Raw genomic sequence first — 20,650 nt, 5'->3', positions numbered from 1 at the left:
CAGTCGCTGGAGCGACTTCGATTGCAGAAGAGCGAGCTGTATATATCATAGAGCTAGACGACCCAGCACGGGGTGAGAGGCGAGGGATCTCTCCGCGGACAGTGGCGAGCCAAACGAAACGAGCATCCGTATTCTTATACCGCGCACGCGGAAGAGGGGCAAAGCAGCAACGGCACTCAAGACAAAGCGCTGAGCACGGACTACGGCATGATCGGGGCCCACCCAGACGAGTTAAGCAACACTCAGTCGAGTTGTAGTCACGAGTTAAACAACACTCAGTCGAGCTGTACTCACGAGTTACATCCGACCACAAACACAGCGATGCCGAGTGATCACCTGCGCTATCAACGACTCAACACGGGACAACAAAACGCCAGGGGGATCGTGTGTTGCGGTGTGCTGACGCCCGTTCAAACGGCACACATCTCCGGAGGGTCTCACAGGCCTTTCCGCGGCGAGAATCCGGCGTCGGCTGCGTGCTTCTAACGGCGGTCTATGACACGCCGGAACTTTGGCGACAGCAAAGTTGTCGCCTTTGCTGGGAGAGTCCAGCCACGAGCTTTCTGAGTGTGCCGGCATTCCCCAGTATTGCACTCGTTAGTATTCGTCGGGACGGCCGCCTCGGTGGCCGCCGGGCGGCAGTAGAGCCCTGCTTCCCCGCCCGGCCGCTCCGGTGGCCGCCGGGCGGCAGTAGAGCCTTGCTTCCCTGCCCGGCCGCTCCGGTGGCTGCCGGACGGCGGTGGAGCCTTGCTTCCCCGCCCGGCCGCTCCGGAGGCCGCCGGGCGGCGGTGGAGCCTTGCTTCCGCCGGCGGCCACCGTCGATCTAACGGAACTGCTCGCCACATGACGGGTTGAGCTACTCCTGCCATTCGTCCGACCCAGTTATCATGCACGCCACAATACATGCCAGTAATGCAGGGTCGCTCCGACGCAACGGATGACAAATACAAGGCAGCTCAAAAGATAACAAGGGCCATAGCTGGCGGGTGGCGGCGCCTGGGACAATCGGCGTTTGGTCCTGCGGTGTTGGCGCTGGGAACCAGCATTTAAGTCAGCGTCGACGCCTACAGCTATGACCGCAACAAACCTCACTTAGACACTTCAGACATCGCCAGGAATGAGATCAGCTAAAGCATACGCGTATCTGAGGATCTAGCATAAGCTAGGCGATTAAACCGAGCCCTAAATCCTGCCCACTGTACTTGGCCGACACGCTGATACTTAGCCTCTATGAGTATCGCGACTTATGTAACCCTTGTCATGTTTGTGTTGGTCTAGCCTTGCCCACGACGCTCCCCACGTCTGACGACTTTCAACCGAGCTCTTCCTCAAATCCCCACGGGCGCGCTAACTTGTGTGACCTTTGAACGGCGAGAACCTGAGGCTCTCCGCTGAGGCAGTTTGAGACGGAATGCCCAGCGATGCGCGCGAGTGCCCAGCTGCGCCTCAAAGGCGGAATGCCCAGCGATGCGCACTGCTCACTCAGCGGCCCCGCCGGCAGCGAGCTGGCCGAGCGTCGAGCGGACACCAGCCGTGTGGGGCCCACCACATGGTCCCGGCAGTTGGAAGCCAGCTAGCCAGGGTCGGCAGTGCTAGGCGTGCGGGGGGACGGACGTGTGATCTAAACTCAGCGGAATCCGGTATCGCCCTCGCCGGCGTTGCATGCCAAACGGCACGTCCCAACTCCTCGATGTGCCTTCTCTCTTAAGCTTTTGACCCGCGTTGAAATCCAACAACACGTACCACACGCCCTGGCCGGCGCTGACAAACCCGGTGAGTGCGTGACACTGTTATCGCGGCGCAGACCAGGCTGAGAAACCGAACATGGCGGCCGCGGCGGGGGTGGGGGCACTTCGAAGCAAGAAAAGACTTAAACAATGCGTGCGAGGGGCTCGGGATCACATTCTCGCCGAGTTTGGCTGCAGCTCACAGAACCGTCACCTCTCCAGAATCTCCACGGAACTCTTCATCCAAGCAGGCGCTCGTGCATTGGTTCGATGCCAGGTCGCTCCAGGCAGTGTGTTTCTGCGGCACTGACTTGCCATCAAGCCGCTGCCCTACACTCTCTGAGTGTCCCTACAAGGTACCATCGGCTTCGCTCCCCCACGCAGCACACCACAATTGTCTATTGGGTATAGGCAGCGCCGTTGTATTACGCTCGGAGATAGTGCAGCCAGCTGGCGCCGGCGCTGAGCAGCAGCAGCAGTGACATCTTGTGGTCGCTGGCTGAGTTGCAGAGGTCTTCGTAGCAGGAGCAGTAGTAGACCGCCACCTGCCGAGACAAGGGAAGGGTTCTATGCTGTGCGGCTGCGCCTGGGGAGGTTCCGGGGATACGCCCAAGGGACGTGGATCCCAAGAGTGGGTCTTAGCTTCCTCGGCAAATGGGGGAGAGGAACCTGCCGGGTTGCTAGAGAAATTGGCATCCTTGGATTAGAGAGAACCAGACTGAAATCAGTCACATTTCATCGGAGCCGAGAAGCACATATCACCATCAGCTCACGTCCAAATTTCGTTCGCGCTCCAAAATGCCGCGTGCCACTCTGCCTATTTGTGCCAGCAGAACGTGTGAACTGAAACCACTGGGCATTTTGATGTTTAAGGCTTAGTAAAAAGTGTGTTCCAAAGGGAACTTGCCCATCTTCAACCAGTATCAAACGACTGTTTATTTGCTTTTTTCTTGGTTCTTAACGACATGACCTAAAACAATTCCGTTAGAACGCACCAACATCACTTACTCGGGATGCAAACTGCGTCAAAGCACAAAGACCTTATCACAGAACAAATGCAGAAATGCTGATGAAGTGAAAATATGAAGTGAATTTTCGGAGTATGCTACAGCTTTCCATCATCCCACGGATTTACCTTTGAACTAGCTCCCTGGAGGTCCTTTCAGCTGTTCAAGAATGCCATGAATGAGGATTTGGACTAATTAGGACCGGTCGTTCAATATGGCATAGACAGTTGCTACTTGCAAGTGTCATGTAAATATAAAATGCATTTTCTCTACAACATGTGTTTGTTCTTGCCAATGATACATGTCAATGTCGAGATTCGATGTCACTTAACGAAACCACAGCGAGCTACACTTGAACTGCAGTCGACCAGTGGCAGGTGGTGGTCCTGTCACGAGGCTTCAATTTGATCCGCAGGCAGCCTTCTAGCGGCGCCACTGGCAACGCTGATCCCTGGTCCATCCACCAGCCGGCGCTGCCAGCGCTAACCCACCTGGTACGTGCCGGCCTTCTTCATGCAGTCCCTGCCAGCCATGACCTCTCGATCGTCAACCCAGCCACAGGAGCGTACGATCCGGTGGTGATTGCCCACTGAAACGGTCATCCGATGGTCAACCCAGCCACAGGAGCGTACGATCCGGTGGTGACTGCCCACTGAAACGGTCAGGTCAGGTCAGGTCGCCAGTCCCGAACTGTGTCGTCGGGTCATATCAGGTCAGTTGAATCAGGCTGGTATTGTGCCCAGCTTGGCAAGACGTCAAATCGCCGCGGATATAGAGGAAGCACAAGATGGCTCGGCACTTCAGGTCAGCAGGGGTTGTTCGACGGCCGCATCGCTCTGACGACACCCGGCGGCGGGGGACGTTAGAGAGCGGGTCAGGGTCGCCCTGACGACACCTGGCAGCGGGGACGTTAGAGAGCGGGTCAGGGTCGCCCCGACGACACCTGGCAGCGGGGGACGTTAGAGAGCGGGTCAGGGTCGCCCCGACGACACCTGGCAGCGGGGGACGTTAGAGAGCGGGTCAGGGTCGCCCTGACGACACCCGGCAGCGGGGGACGTTAGAGAGCGGGTCAGGGTCGCCCTGACGACACCCGGCAGCGGGGGACGTTAGAGAGCGGGTCAGGGTCGCCCCGACGACACCTGGCAGCGGGGGACGTTAGAGAGCGGGTCAAGGTCGCCCTGACGACACCTGGCAGCGGGGACGTTAGAGAGCGGGTCAAGGTCGTCCTGATGGCACCCGGCAGCGGGGGACGTTAGAGAGCGGGTCAAGGTCGCCCTGACGACACCCGGCAGCGGGGGACGTTAGAGAGCGGGTCAAGGTCGTCCTGACGACACCCGGCAGCGGGGGACGTCAGAGGGCGGGTCGAGGTCGTCCTGACGACACCCGGCAGCGGGGGACGTTAGAGAGCGGGTCAAGGTCGTCCTGATGGCACCTGGCAGCGGGGGACGTTGGAGAGCGGGTCAAGGTCGTCCTGACGACACCCGGCAGCGGGGGACGTTAGAGAGCGGGTCAAGGTCGTCCTGACGACACCCGGCAGCGGGGGACGTTAGAGAGCGGGTCGAGGCAGTCCCAAGTGTTAAACTAGGAAAGACAGTTGGACAAAGTGAAGCGGTCGTCGCTGGGTTCCTCCTTTTCCCCGGATCACGTCTGTTGGACAGCCGCTGTGCCGTCGTCCTCATCAGGACTGTTGGAGCACAGGTTTCTGATGAGTTACGAGATGTTGATGGTCACGGGTTGAAGGTTAAGGGTCCATGGGACGCATACAGAGCCCGGGGTTTCACCAGACCAAAGGACAAATCGCCAATGGGCTCAGGCGAAGACTGTGACGTCACAAATGCAGGCCAACCGACGTCAACACCAGGTGGATTGGCGTCAAAGCAGCCACGGCCATATCAGATGACGTCACAGATGCAGGTCAGCCGACGTCAGTACCAGCGCGATCGTGGTCAAAGCAGCCACGGCCATATCAGATGACGTCATGCATACAGGTCAACCGACGTCAACACCAGGTGGAGTGGGGTCAAAGCAGGCACGGTCAGATCAGATGACGTCACAAATGCAGGTCAGCCAACGTCAGTACCAGGTCGAGCGGGGTCAAAGGTTAGATAAGATGACGTCAAGGATGCAGGTCAGCCGACGTCATTACCAGGTCGAGCGGGGTCAAATTAGGCACGGTCAGATCAGACGACGTTGGGTTGTAGAGGACCAATGTTGATCTCCTTACGGCACTCAACACAGTTGTCACGAATAACAAACTGTGGCACTCTGACTTGATCCTGGGCGGCATATCACGGTAGTCGGGGAAAACGGATATGGAAGGACACTTCCGTTTGCCCGTCTTTCAACGAGAAAATGACAAAAGAGGAACCTCTGTTACTCGGAACCAGTCATTTTGTGTTCTCACCTAACCGATATTCCTGACTTGAAACAATCTCCACGTAAGCACAATAAATGGCCTCCGCTAACTCGTAGAAACTTCTGGCACGTGAGTAGTCCCGACGTGGCCTACGACTGACCTTTGTATGACCTGCCACTCATCTCTTCGCGGCCTGCCACTGACCTCTGTGTGACCTACTACCGACCTATGCGCGGGCTACGAATAACCTCTGTGTGGCCTACGGGTGACCTCTGTGTGACCTGTGACTGACCATGGTGGACAATCTTGCGGCAGATGGTGCTGTTCAGACCGTCGAGGTGCGCGCCTGTGATTTTGTCTTCGCAGTCGACCGAGCCCACTTCCTTCCGCTTAAACGGATCTGCGCACCAGCGGTCGTACCAAGAGTTACACTCGAAACACCGGATCGCCAGGCCTGAGGACACAATACCGAGAGTTACACTCGAAACACCTGATCACCAGACCTGAAGCACCATACCGAAAGTTACACTCGAAACACCGGATCGCCAGACCTGAGGACACAATACCGAGGGTTCCACTCGAAACACCGGATCGCCAGACCTGAGGACACAGTACCGAGAGTTACACTCGAAACACCTGATCGCCAGACCTGAGGACACAGGGAAGCGTTAGCACCGCTGTTTTCTGAACATGGAGAGCGCCGGCAACGCCAGGTGTGAGGATTACCAGGTGGGTTAGCGATGGATGTGAGAACCTGTACATCATCAGGGAGAACTGACATCGCCAGGCCTGGTCACTGCGAGGCCTGTTGACAGTTCATAGCAAAATCCGTGGACACTTGCACATCCTGGTGTAAAACACGGTATCCAGCCGTTTGCATTTTGTTCGGCTTTTTAGTTATAAGCTATGGAAAATCGATCGACGGTGATCCTTTGGCTCTAAAAGTTGCAAAAGGAGTGTAAAAGCGGCAGTTGCGACCAACAGAACCGTTAGCAGTAATATTAGGCAGCACTCCCCGAGGTGCGTAACCGAAATTTGGCAAATGTCTTTCGCTCCCCCCCCCCCCCCGCAAATACTTACCTGACACAACCAGTGATACATTTCTCATCGGTATCCATGGGCTTACCCGCTCCGTTAAGTCTCCTCATGTGCAGCGAATGTGACAAATTCAACCAGGCCAAGCCAGACTAGACCAGACCAGACCAGACCAGACCTGATCAGATCTGACCAGACCTGACCAGGAGCAGACCAGGGGCAATACGTCGAAGGCAACTGATGCAAACGGCCGCAATTAAAACGTCATTTTGTGCGATCCCATTTTTAGCCAGCCTGTCTTTAGGGCAGATTTCACTGAATGTGTTGAATGGATGTCTTTGGAATTTGACGCCCTGGTAATCATAGCATTTCCAGATCTCATTACCACGCTGGATTATTTGCAGCTTGACATAGTTTTTCGCGAAAGATTTTTAAGCGCTGCTTGTTTCCGTAGCACACAAGCACCTCTCTTCGGTCCAGTTCACGTTGCCGGAAGAGGAATGGCTGCAAAAATTAGCCACGTGAAAAAATAATTAAATCATGATCCAATAAATGAATGAAAAAGCAGCCGTGCCATGATTGAACCATTGAACCAGTGGATCACACGAACAATAACGGCTATGCGGTCTCTAGAAGACGACCGCTCACGTCTCTCTGGCGCCAATCAGAGATAGGCCGGTGATGTGACATCTGACCCTCTCACTCACACCTGTCCGCCGTAGATCAGAGGTGGAACGGTGGTCTGATATCACAGTTAAACCGGTAATATGACATCGGAGGTAGACCGGTGATCTGATGTCAGAGGTAGAACCGGTGGTCTGATATCAGACATGGACCGGTACTTTGACATCACGGGTAGAGAAAGAATCTGACATCAGAGGTAGACCGATGATCTGATGTCAGAGTTAGACCGGTTATCTGACATAGGTAGACCGGTGATCTGACATCAGAAGTAGACCAGGATCTGACTTTAGGGGTAGACCGTTGATCCGACATCAGATGTAGACCGGGGATTTAATATCAGAGGTAGACCGGTGATCTGACGTCCGAGGTAGACGAGGGATCTGATATTAGAGGTAGACCGGTGATCTAACATTAGAGGTAGAACGGCGATCCGTCATCAGAGACAGACCGGGCATTTGAGATCTGAACCCCTCGGATTCCTTTACCTCCGAGTCAACAGCAAAGTTCGACTTAAGACGAAGGCGAGGTTCTCTCCGATGGGACCACTCCACATTCGCCTCTGCCCCGCAGGGACGCGTGCCATTGCGCGCGCGGGTGGTCCCGCGCAGACTTCGCCAGCTGGCCAATCAGCTGTGGTGTGAAGCTAATGATAGCTCGGGAAACTGTAGGATTTGGTGATGGTCTGCCTAGTATTAATCACAGAAGGGATTGGTGAGAGGATCTAGCCAGACCCCGACATGGAGCGGAAAAGGTCTGACTGCACGAGGATCGTGCAGGGCCTGTCAAGTGGGCTTGGGTAGGCGCCTCTGATCAAAAGGTCCGACTGCACGAGGAATGTGCAGAGTCGGTCGAGTAGACTAGGGACGGCACCGCTGATCAAAAGGGAAGCATCGGCAGGGGATCGTGCGCTGCTGCTTCACGTAGAAGCGAGCGTGCTGGGATCGAGGACAAGCTCATGTGACACGGGCATGTGCCAAGGCCAGAGGAATACGGCACGAGGGACGGGACGGTAAGCCGCGGCGCCGAGGGCGACCACTCGCGCCCGCCTTCCCCCGCAAGTCCAGGTGGACTCGTCCGGAATCGATCACGGCATGGCAGCACACATGGTCACGCCAGGGAGGAGGGGAGACCTAACGATTCCCCTGCGGGCGACCCGCCAGCGCCGGCGGCCTCGGTCGGAGAGAGACAAGGCTTGAAGACCTAACGATTCCCCTGCGGGCGACCCGCCAGTGCCGGTGACCTCGCTCGTGGAGAGACAAGGCTTGGAGACCTAATGATTCGGCTGCGGGCGATCCGCCAGCGCCGGCGACCTCGGTCAGAAAGTGACAGGGCTCAGTAGCTCTGCTGTGCTCAGTAGCTCTGCTGTACTCAGTAACTCTGCTGTGCGGTCTCGGCGGCCAGCAGTGCTTGGGCGGCGGCGCTCCCATGGAATCGGCTGCCATTGAACCACCCGTCCGCACTATTGAATCGGTTGCCATTGAACCACCCGTCCGCACCATTGAATCGGCTGCCATTGAATCACCCGTCCGCACCATTGAATCGGTTGCCATTGAACCATCCGTCCGCACCATTGAATCGGTTGCCATTGAACTACCCGTCCGCACCATTGAATCGGTTGCCATTGAACCACCCGTCCGCACCATTGAATCGGCTGCCATTGAATCAGCCGTCCGCACCATTGAATCGGCTGCCATTGAATCAGCCGTCCGCACCATTGAATCGGTTGCCATTGAACCAGCCGTCCGCACCATTGAACCGGCCGCTTTGCAGAACGGGCTGCCCGGACCGCCATGCTGTCCAGGTAAGCCTTACATGGGTATCAGTACGTATGTAAGTAAATGGCAAGTAAGTAAAAGGTATAAACACTTCCGTGATCGAAATTGCGTGCGTCGCCTGCTTACGCCACAGAACTCTGCAGAAAATATTTCGGCATGACAGCAGAAACTGCAGACGACGATGGTGGGTTAGACAGTTGTGTGTATCTGTGAGAAGGCTGTTCACATCAGCACGCAGAAAAGCCAAACGCCACGTCGATGGAAAGGCGCCGCTGGCCTGTTAACCTTCGCGTGCGCTGTCGGCCCGCGCGGTCCTGACCTCGCAGCTCATGGATTCCACTGATTGATTACTAGCATCTTCAGCTGGTCAGGCTTCATCGAACCTCCAGCTCTAGGCGTGCGTCGCCCTGGCGGCAGGCAGTGAAGGCAAGGCCAATGGGGGGGGGGGGGGGGTATGCGGACACTGTGGCTCCCGAAAACACATCAAATAACATTTTCTTCATGCCTTTTCTCTGGATAAGTCGCATTAACATTTAGATGAACTTTTGATTTCTGGGATCGGTGCGACGCCAAGCGGCGCTTGTTGCTTGAGCCCTGACCCCACCAACGGGTCGTGAAATTAAGGTGTCAACGGCAGAATCTTGGGGCGTAAGGTTTACGTACCGCCATGCTCGGCACGGCTCGTGTTGCCCTCTAACGTTAGCTGACCTTTAGTGTGACCTCTGTCACCTGCCACAGCCCATCCCCCTCAGGGCCACACAACAAGCGTCCGAAGCGACTCGAACTCCCCCTGCCACGAGTGGGTGAATTGAAAGCCAAAGTCAGCTCTAAACATCTCTCTAAGCTGACAAATTGAAACGAAAAAATTGGGAAATAGATTTTTACGAGTTTTTACAGAGATATGTGGAACCTCTGGGCCGGTCGTGAAGCCCTCGCTGGTCCGAAATGGGACCCCTGCGTAGGTCGGGTATGGAACACCAGATAAGAAAAGCAGACTCGACACCCTCAGCAAAATCGGGGTATTTCCTCGGGTTGTGAGACCTTACCGCGAAGCCTTACGAGCCCCCCCCCCCCCCCCCCTCCATCCTGGCGAAGTATTGGTTACGTGCATGTCAGACAACGCCTGGCATGGGCTAAAAACGCAACTCAAATCAGCGCGCTCGTCGAAGAATCCTTTAGTGCTAAGGGTGTTGTTTGCATAAAAACCATATTTAGCGTTCGCTGCAGCTGCATAGCGATTAATGCGGTATCGATTTCCGTTATGACGTAGTGTGGGATCTATAGACAGACCCCCGCTTATGACTGCGCAATCGTAGGGAACGATGTGACGCCAAATCGAGCTATAGGAGCGTATGGGCTAGTCAACTAACCACTCAAGCTGTTTGCGAAAGCGAACGAGCTAATTAGGCAGCCTGAGTGACACTGCGAGCTGCTCCAACTTTAAGGCGCGCACGGGTCCCGTCTGGAAACTAACGGGGGCTCGGCTCATCCCCTGCCCCTTCCCATCCCCACCTCCATCCCCACCGCATAACGTGGCCAGCGGCAGCGGCAGCTGTCCGGACGCCCTCTGTCGCCAGCGGTAGTGGCGGCAGCTGCCCGGGCGCCCTCAGCGGCAGCGGCGGCAGTTGCCCGAGCGCTCCGTCTCCGGCGGCAGCGGCGGCATCTGCCCGGGCGCACTGTGTCCCCCGCGGCAGCGGCGGCAGGTGCCCGGGCGCCCTCTGTCCCCAGCTGCAGTGGCGGCAGCTGTCCGCGGACCCTCTATCTCCAACGGCAGCGGTGGTAACTGTTCGGGGACCCTATGTCTCCGGCGGCAGCTGCCTGGGCGCCCTCAGTCGCAGCGGTGGCAGCTGTCCGGGGATCCTCTGTCCCCAGCGGCAGTGGCGACAGCTGCCCGGGCGCCCCCAGCGGCAGCGGTGGCAACTGTCCTGGGACCCTCTGTCCCCAGCGGTAGAGGCGGCAGCTGCCCGGGCGCCCCCAGCGGCAGCGGCGGCAGCTGTCCGCGGACCCTATGTCTCCGGCGGCAGCTGCCCGGGCGCCCTCAGCCGCAGCGGTGGCAGCTGTCCGGGGATCCTCTGTCCCCAGCGGCAGCGGCGGCAGCTGCCCGGGCGTCCCCAGCGGCAGCGGCGGCAGCTGTCCGGGGACCCTCTGTCCCCAGTGGCGTGCCGGGCGGACATTTCACTCCAGCTATTGACCGTCTGTTGGGCGGCCGCCGGCGGCGCCGGGCACGGCTGCATGTTTGGATGGTGACGCCGCTGGCCGGCTGACCATCAGCGCAGTGGCAGGCTGGGGGAAAGGCCCCCTGAGCCTTTACCGCTCAGTGCCACACCTTTCAGTCAGTATGGGTGAGTATGTCCGTGGGTAAGTTAGTGGGTATTGGTCTGTATGGGCAGGAATAATTGCTAGGAATGATTTTTGACATTCCTTTAATAGCCCATTTTCATATACTAAGCAATCTGGAATATATTTCATGATCACGATGTAAAATTGCAGTTCACCTTGATTTAGACAACGCCTGGCACTGGGGCTGTCACGCCTCCTGTCACGCTGTCACGCTGTCACGCTGTCACGTTAAAGGCCGCGCTACTGAACGCTAGCTAAAGTTCATGGCCGGAAAGTAGCAACTCTTCTTTTTTTAGAGACGCCCAGCCCTGGTATGTCAAGCGTTCATGCAATGGAAGCCAGGGACAATTCCAATTCAGCGGACCCATTAAACCCGACCGTCATGCCAGGATTTTGAGTTTTCATGCTTCAACGCATCTGAGCAGAACTTGCCGCCTGCGCGTTAAGCGAATCGGCAGAGTTGTCCAGGATTGGCACTGGAAATTCATAAGACTTGAGCCGCCTTAGTTGATCTTCAGACAGACCCGATCACACTTGTCAGAAAACAACTTGGCACAAGAAAGGAAGGCATTCAGCTCCTGGTCTTCCGACGTCATGAGTTGGAAGTTGTTTGAGGGCATCCGAATATTGTTTGACGTGCACAAACATGACGGAGAAAAGGGCATATTCCACCCGGTTTGTGATGGCCGTTGCATGAAAATGCCTGAAAATACTGTGAAGCCTCTCCCAATTTCTGAGCCATTGGCGAGCCCCCGAAAGTCAATAATTGGGTCTGGTATTGGCATACTGATGCAGAAGCTGATTCCTAGGTCAAGGTCTCCTTTCCCCGCTGTTTTCGGCTCTGCCCGCCTCACGCGACTCTGGGGCTGTCACGCCGTCACGCTGTCACGCTGTCACGCCGTCACGCTGTCACGCTATCACGCTGTCACGCCGTCACGCTGTCACACAATCACGCTGTCATATTATCATGCTGTCACGCTGCCATGCTGTCACGCTGGCATGCTATCATCCTGTCACGCTGTTACGCTGTTACGCTGTCATGCTGTCACACTGTCATCCTGTCCTCCTGTCACGCTGTCACGCTGTCACGCTGTCACGCTGTCACGCTGTCACGCTGCCACGCTGTCATGCTGTCATGTTGTCATGCTGTGGTGCTGTCATTATGTCATGCTGTCACGCTGTCACGCTGTCACGGTGATTAACACGGCAATCTCACGCTTGCTGAACTGATCCCCGGTCCGAGCGCGCTGCCACACAAACACCCTCCAGCTCGACGCCGTTCATCAGGGGAAGTGCGAGGGTAAAACGCCTGGGGCTTCGAATCGGCCGCATCGCCATATTTCTATATCGCGGCATATATTTTTCATTACCCGATAGCCAGCTATCGCCGGACATCCTCACTAGTGGTTAATATATCCCAAGGTACTGTACGGCAATATGCAGTCCCAGTCACGCCTTAGCAGAGGTGCCCAGGAGTACGCCAATCTGCTCGGAGCCAAGGCGGGGATGTCACTTGCTTTAAATCAGCTGGCGGGAGGCTGAGCCAATAAGGGTGGGCCGAAATAGGGCCTATCAAATCTGAATCCTATCAAAAGTAACACTAGCCGAAAGATAAAAAAAGAAGTCCTTGATGTTGTGGTGAATTTCCAGCTTTCACCCCGCTTTTCACGCACCAAAAGAAAGCAGAACTGGAACCTCTATTTCAAGATGCCTTGAAGTTAAAACCCTGAGAAAGATAGACATTGATCTCGGCTTAAAAGATGTTTTGATAGCAGAGAGCATGGGCGGGGAAACAGACCCCTTCCACCCCGCCCTCGGCTTGCCGCCAGGAATCCCAGGCGGAACGATGTCATGGTGATATGAAAAGCCGACAAGTCTACTGTTTACGCATAATCTTGGACAAACAAGACTACTGCCAAAAAGTAAAACCATTCTAAACGGCCAATCACCAAACATGGGCAAGTCCGTGCTGCCACTTCTCCAGACGGGTCCGTCCACGAACTGTTTTACAAGAACAGCATATCTCAGGCCTATAAGGCCGATCAAAAAGATCATCCGATCAATCGTCAGGAGACAATGTGAGCCAGCGTCCTCAGGGGACCAGCTGAAGCTAATTAAATTTCACCAAAATCTTACATGTTCACTACTCATTAGAAACAACCCCACCCGTAACACGTTTGTACTGAAGCAATCCAACGTAATATATAGTTACAAGTGCCATCTCGGAGACTGCGCGCTCCGTCCGAGCTGTGCATACATTGGACTGACGACCACCTCACTCAGTAGCCGTACCACAATGCACATCCAGAATGGGGGCCCAAAAACACATACGGAATCCCACCATGACCAGCGAGTCATCAGGCGACACGTGGTACAACATAACACAAGACAGGCGACACATGGTACAACATAACACAAGACAGGCGACACGTGGTGCGACACTACACAAGACAGGAAGAAGACAGAAGACAGCAAGATTGAAGCTACTTCCAGAAGATCGAAAACAACAAAGCTGCTGACATATTTAACGACCAGTGCATATATATATATATATATATATATATATATATATATATATATATATATATATATATTATAAATAGATACGACTAAAACCGAACTCGCGGGACCTTGTGAACATATATATTGATAATAGGAAAGACAAAATTGATAAAGACTGACTAACGGATGGCTCTCCAGAGCGGCCGCCTCAGAAATAACGTGACCGACGCTTTGGCATGAGTTGGGAGTTGACATGACTAAGAAATGCCTTGATTCTTGGTGTTTGAGAGTTATCTGTGGACAATTCTCATGTGGGATATATAAGGCCTTCAGTCCACCAGGAGGAAGCAGTGAAGCAATGTTACCAGGAAGGCATTGGTTTTATCGCGGGGGCACTTCAAAGCTGTCCCCAGGGCCCTCCGCAAAAGTTGATGAACCCCACCCAGTGCTATTTTTACTCTGGAACACACCGCACAAAATGTGTTGATTGCGTTCCTTGACACCTGTCTCTTGGCACCACTAGATGGAAAATATACCGCCGAATCGCACCTGAAGGAGTCCCGTCCGCAGCACACTGAAGTCCGTCCTGACAGCTTGGTTAGTTAAAGCGCCTGCCTTCTAACGCTGAAACCCATGTCGGGGTGGACCCGATTAGCCATGGACGTAATGAGCTGTGCGCCAGACATTCAGTCGAGAGTGGGGTGGTTGGTATCATATCCAAATAGTATCAGGGTGATTTTTCCAAATCCATGGGGTGGACGGCAGTCTTGGCCACTCAGCTGGCGCGCAGCACGCTCCATTCACATTTCAGGGTGCTTCCGGCCGCATAAGTGCACGCGTCTTGGAATGAGAACGACAAATGTGCTTTTTGCATATCATTGAAAACTATGCGGATCGGTGTAAATGTGTGCTCAAGGGCTTACAGTATAACTACACCAGTCTGAATGTTACACTGAGTGGCGCCAAATCACGTGTGTCGTATACACTGCAAAGCGTTTCGCGTCTGCTTCCCAAGGATTCCGGGGTGCCGCAAACCTTCTTCCAGAATGTCGGGCGATACTTGCATGAGCTGTGCATGGGGCATGTTGCATCAGTAATACATGGATTGACCATATGTCATTGACTGACCTACTGTCAATAATTGAGTCCTATGATGGCATGACCTATTGTCCTCCAAAAAGCAAGTCAACATTTTAATTACCTATGTAGACCCATAAATTATACCTGGGTGATGGAGCCGGGGTGGCAGTGGCCGTCAAACAGACGCTGATCTATTCTCACATCACAATCACGACGAATTGTGAAACAGCACGGACGAGCGTAATTTGGTCCTCATGTTCTGACGTATTCAGCTTGCTGCCGATGCAACTTACTCTGTGACCAAAAAAAAATCATAAACTCAGCCCTTCCGACCGCGTGATGCAATGTACCCCAGAGTGGGACAGGCTGTCTCATTTTAAAGGAGGTCACTCAGGTTTCATTTACCAAGAGACGAAGGCGTGCTCTCGAAGGCTTTACCGTCGCATATGAAGTTGAAGGTAACAGCTGTCTTCAGATATATGAATTGTAGTCCTGCCCTCCCTAGTTATGGCAGAAAGGAGCTCAGAGTGAAGACTGACACAACCCTCCGTACTATACCCTAATAGACATTTTCATGCAAATCTGTTCACATAATAAACCTATCTCCAGCTCTATTCAATCCAAACATCGCGATGAGTTAGAATGGACAAACGGTTGGTCAGAATAGTTCCCAAAGATTTTGACATTTTACCTAACCCATGACATCACCAGTGGCCTTCGGCTCAACCAGCTGACATGTACTGGACGTCATACGGTCTAGGGATGTCGTTTTCCGTTGAGAACAGTCCCAGCGGTTAATCGGCTCTAAAACTGTTCTTGGGGAGGCGGTGCACGCGTCCCCCTCCCCTGCCGCTCGCCCCCAGCAAATGGAAGGTCAGAAATACCGCAGCTACTGTCGTGTTGAAGGCGGCTGCACACTCGACTATGCTGGAAGCAGTCTGATGCCCTGACTGCGCTTGCACTCTGGTGCCCTGACAGGGTCATCTGCGATGACCCTGACCTGATGCGCTTGCAGCTCGTCATCGCAGCCATGCAGAAATCGCAAGTATAAACATGCCGGCGTGGTCGGCTCCCATCACCGCCGCGGTCCTCGCAGCGCGACGTGTGCGACGCCCAGCTTTGTTTGCGTCGTTAGGCCGTCGTCAGCGGATCTGCGACGTCGGCGTTCCCTGGAAACCTCGAAACTTAAAACAGCTGAGCTGGCCGGAGCAGCTGAGCTGGTGCAGCGTCCTCGGTCGGATGTGCGTCGGATCTCGGGGCAAGTGTTGCGTTGTTCGGTGTAATTTTGGTGTGTGCTCGAGGAGCACATCGTAGGGAGCTTTGTTTTTTTATATAATTAACAATGCTAGAGAAGCGCCGTAAATTGATGATGCAACATGGCTGTGGCTTATAATTTGAAAATCAATATGGCAGCCACCAGCCGCGGCACAGACGATGTCGGCGGCCAGACGATGAGCTGCGCAGCCGGTTTCAGTTCAAACATCGGAGCCAACCTAATCAGCAATGATAATGTATGCGGCTTTATATCTCGCCGACTGCCAAAGGCATTCCAAGACAGGATGATTCACCAGGTCTCCTGCGGAATACGGTGGGATGTGGCAGGGACTCGAACCAAGGACTGATAGGTCTAGAGCCGAGGATCTCGACCACAATGTCACCACCGCCTCCTGAGGACTTAATTACAGCGACGCCGAGGGTCGTTTTTCTTCGCCCTTTCGGCTCCGGGCGGTCGTGTCCACTCATCAACCTTGCATGTTATCGTCTAATTTAGCTCAACGCAAAATGGTTACGATAAACACACTCAGATATCGCTGATAATAGCTTCATCCATGTGCATCGACCGCCAATCACAAGTCCCGACATCCCGTACCTCCGACCCATTCGGCCGGGCTGAGCTGATTAGGCCGCGGTGGACGCAAACAAGCCCTCGGAGATGGGCTGCCCGTGCTCATCTACGCGGAACGAACGGCAGCCTCCCTCGGGAGACCGTGTTCCGCTGTCATCATCGGGACGCGCAGGAGTGGTCGGCTCGGGCGCGACGGTAGGCTGCGTCAAGATGTATGACGTCACTGGGGTTGGGTGGGGCACTGACAAAGTGGGGCATGAGTAAGCCAGCGAGCGGTGTTGCGGTTTACACACCACCAGTCTGCTTCGAGCGGTCGCGTGCTACGTTTTTGTTGTATTCTGCTACTATGCATTGCGGGCAGAAACACGTGGCTCATCTATCGGGGAAGCGACGCATTTCGTTCTCCCCATTCACGCAAACAATACATCAGACCAACATCATACTGCGCAGACAGGCATCCGCTTGGAAACTCGTGCTCCGCCGCGGTGGGCGTGCGGCACTCGTTAACAGCCAGGTTCCAGTGCATTTAGTACGGAGAGCCGATGAACCCTCATGAGTGATTGTGTCGCCATGCTGCTAAGTTTCCCGCCGCCAGCGCCGGCTGAGCGCCGGGACTGGGGTCACAGAGGTCACAGCTGGGCAGTGACCTCTGGCAGTGACCTCTGGCGCCTGTCTGACCGTTCCTGGCCGCAGTGGCTCTGTCGGTCCGGCCGCTGTCCAGCGGCCGAGGCGGCGACTCTCACCCAGGCCAAAGACACTCCCCGTCAAGATAAGATGAGAACTGTGTTGGGGAGTTAAGCAATAGATGCCGATAGCGAGGAATGTAGTTAAAAGATAGCGGCATGAATAGGGCATATGCGGTAAGTGGACGGGCCGCGGTAAGTGCTGGAGGAGAATAATGCAATGAAATTGTCACAGACTGATCTGAGCGGCAGGAGGCATGAGTCATCGTCGTCATGCCAACGGGCTACCGGTGGCGCCATGCATATCAGAATCGACCCTGGCCAGACAGGCCGCCGCTATGTAAAGGATCTGGTCCAGGTCGCCTACCATGGACGGGCTTTGCAGAGGTCTGCGAGAGGTCAGAAACAAAACTACAGAAAAGGTCAGATCGATGAGTCAAGAGCCAAGGCGAGGCGAAGATCAGAAGGCGCGGCAGACCAGTGTCAGTGGTCTGAAGAAGGGGGGGGGGGGGCAGCGGCAGACACCGGCGCCCGTTCTGGTCAGGTCACGCCGACCTCCAGGTTGTGCGGGTCAAAACGTCGTGAGTGGGGGTGGGGGAGGGGGGGGGGGGGGCGCAGCCAGTGGCGCCAGCGTGCATACCAGTGACGCTTCCCAGCGCTGTTCTAGGCTGTGCAAATGTGCTTGTAGTATTGCGTTGTGCGTGTTAAGGCGTGACGTAAGACGGAGCGTACATTTTCACTGTTATTGCCCGCGCTTTTGATTTGTTAGTTCCGTATTGCATCCCCCATCACCCGCTAGGGATTGCAACAGGGACGCTGCCTAGGAGCCAGAATATCCCGAGGGCGTAGTTTGGCAAAGTGAGGTGGGGACTGAACAGTGAAAAAAAATGACCCGACCTGCCCCAAACAGTGCCAACAAACAGGCATCTCCTAGCTTGCTTGTTGGCTGGAAGGGATTTTGCCCATTTTCTTGGCAAAGTTGGGACTGATGCCCAAGTCTTGGGAGGGGGGGCTGTAGACCCCCTAACCGAAAAGGAGGCTGCACCCATGATAGTCAACGACGGTGCACCAGGCCGGGCAGCAGACGCCCGTGCACACATGGCCCTGTCGGACGGGCGACACATGGCCCCTTGGAACCACAGTTGACATTAAAGTATCAGGAGACTTTCCAAAACCAAATTATCACAGACCTATTAGCATAGCATCAAAGCAGAGCCAGCGTTCTCCGCCCTCATGCTGCCACGCTCGCGCAGGGGCAGCAGATGGCTGGATGATAGGGCAGGGCACCAAGCCAACTACGGTCAGCATCGGCCGAGCAGACCGGGCAAGACAACGGGCGCCGGGCAAGATACTGAGCCACCAGTCCAGCAGACAGCCTCGGAGTGCGAGCCTGAGCCAATCAGTGTCGAGACGAACCGGCGCGAGGCAAAACCCCTGCCAGGCTTCCCCCAGAGAATCCAAAACATATGGCTTTCGAGGAGCTGTGCCTGTCTCGGACCACGACATAGCGCATGCAAGACAGAACCACGAGTGAGCACAATAGGCAGGCACGAAGCCTGCGAGGAGGAGCCAGAGGAGCAAAACCAGGCGGGGGCGTCACATTCGGGGAAGAGGCGATACTTTCGCTGGAATTTTCTCAGCGAACGGGGGCACGGCTGGTATTCTGTACCGGACGACCAAAGCCACCTATATGTGGAATAAGAGCAGGAATGAACGATGGAAAATTTTCAGCCTGCTTTTCACATCCATCGTTCCCGAGTCATGCCTCCTCACCCCCCTCCCCCCCCCCCCCCTCCCTCATGCTCACATCAGTCAGAACTGAAATGTGTGTGAAAACGCTACGGTGTAATTATGCGTCTGAAGGGATGTAACCAGCTAGGATGCGACGAGCACGCCCGTCAGCGTGGCGGGTCAGGGTCACGGGGTCAGGGTCAGGGTCACGCGCCGGCAGGCCACGTTATAGAGGGTAGACGGGTTCGTTAGGGCGATCGCGGAGAGGGAGGGGGAGTCGTACTGCGTGCACGTGAATAGGCACGGTGTGCGTCAGTCACACAATGCATGACATTACGGTGAGAAAGCCTGCTGGAAAGCCCTGTCAGAGGTGTGAGCAGAACGGCATGTTCTGTATTTTGTTAGCTTTCACATTCGGCAAGGCGTTAATATACATCTCAGATCACGGTTATTGTGAGTCGATCACCGAGAGACAAAGCTGGCGGGGCTGTTGACAGTTCCGTAACCACTCACGTGCCGGACTGGCAGCTTGCCCCGCCTAAATCCAGACGAGCCACAGAAATATCGCGCGTAGTTTGCACGATTTGCACTGCAGGGTATTGAACATTCATAGTACCCACACCTATTACCCGAATGTCCCCAACCATACACCAGCTCGGTGTGCCCTCGTCCATCCATGTAACCTGCTGTTAGCTCTGTACCTCGGCAGGCAAGAAGCAAATAGCTCACCTCACGATGTCCGGCGCAAATAGCTCACCTCACAATGTCCTGTCTTACTCACCAGCGGGCTGACTCCGAGTGCCGGAGGCAATGCTAATATTTACCGCCCGCCAGGACTGATATTGGCTATCCCAGGTATGATGTCTCCGACCCGAGTATTGAATGTCCGATTGGAGCGCCCACCTGGGTTAGACTCAGCCGGGGTAACGTATGTTGTTAGGGGCATTTGCGAGGTACATTATGCGTTTAGATAAGGCAGTAGTAAAAGCCTCATTCTCTGTAGAAAACCAGCAGAATAAAAATATAGATGCATCGATATTTCGGTAACATGCCTGCATCAAAATGAATAGAAGAAGTGCTATTCGTTTCCATAAAAGTTTGTTGCACTTTGCCAGTTTACATGTTGCTTCTTTGTTCTTCCTTTCGATAAACGTGTGTTGCACTTTTCCTGCTCGTTTCGATAAAGACATGTTGCCGAAATGCCAACGCAGCTATTTCTTCATTCTCCTTGTTTTTTACGAGTAATAAGGCCATTACTACTGGCTTATCTATCAGCGGGGATGAGTTTGTTTGTCACCAATAAAGCGGGACTTGCGCGTGGTTCGGGGCGCACGCAGTGGGCGAATCTCTGCACGGGGACAAATCAAGACCACAAGATGAAAACATCTCAACACATACACGCTGAGGCGTACGCGGAATAGCGTAAAATGTCCTGGCTAAGACAAAGTGAACCTTTTCAATGAGAGTATCTTGATGAGCTTTAATCGCCGCCGGCGGTTTTCTGCGAGTGGAGAGTCTCCGTGCATGGACTCACCTCCCACAGCGCACAGCAGAAGCAGCACACTGATCTCATAGAGGAAATTCATCGCGGCTGCACTTCCAGCGTGTGCCACTTCCCAACGCGACCGCCGGCAGGGACTGGCGTTAGTTCGCGGGTCGCCCGCCAGGCGGCCAGGCGATCGATAGGGGGAAGGAGGACCGATGCTTGACGCTGTTGAGGGGCGGTCCCGGCGGCCCGGTCGCTGCCTGGGCTGGGCCGCTGCCTCCGCCGAGGGCAGACGGTCGCCCCCAAAAACTCCGCTCAGGTAGCGGGGGCGATGGAAACAACGGTAAGAACGGCAACAGACCCGGCCATTGTAAACGATGCGATTGATGAACGTGATT

The 20,650-nt window shown here is 54.9% G+C and overlaps 1 protein-coding gene across 1 annotated transcript; it reads right to left on the bottom strand.

Moving 5' to 3' along the window:
* Positions 1-745: 745 nt before the first annotated feature.
* LOC119090612 (protein quiver-like) lies at positions 746-20,378 on the bottom strand. Its single transcript, XM_037213450.1, has 4 exons — positions 20,301-20,378; positions 5,383-5,544; positions 3,226-3,323; positions 746-2,272 (listed from the first exon to the last, which is right to left on the bottom strand). Exons 1-4 carry the CDS (start codon positions 20,350-20,352, stop codon positions 2,153-2,155), a joined length of 432 nt encoding a protein of 143 aa, XP_037069345.1. The 5' UTR covers positions 20,353-20,378; the 3' UTR covers positions 746-2,152.
* Between the last annotated feature and the right edge of the window lie 272 nt (positions 20,379-20,650).

This window comes from Pollicipes pollicipes, unplaced genomic scaffold (genome assembly GCF_011947565.3).
Source record: "Pollicipes pollicipes isolate AB1234 unplaced genomic scaffold, Ppol_2.1 Scaffold_1600;HRSCAF=1878_pilon_pilon_pilon, whole genome shotgun sequence".
NCBI lineage: Eukaryota > Metazoa > Arthropoda > Thecostraca > Pollicipedomorpha > Pollicipedidae > Pollicipes > Pollicipes pollicipes.
Note: the sequence above shows the minus strand (reverse complement) of the source record. Positions and strands in the feature narration are given on the sequence as shown.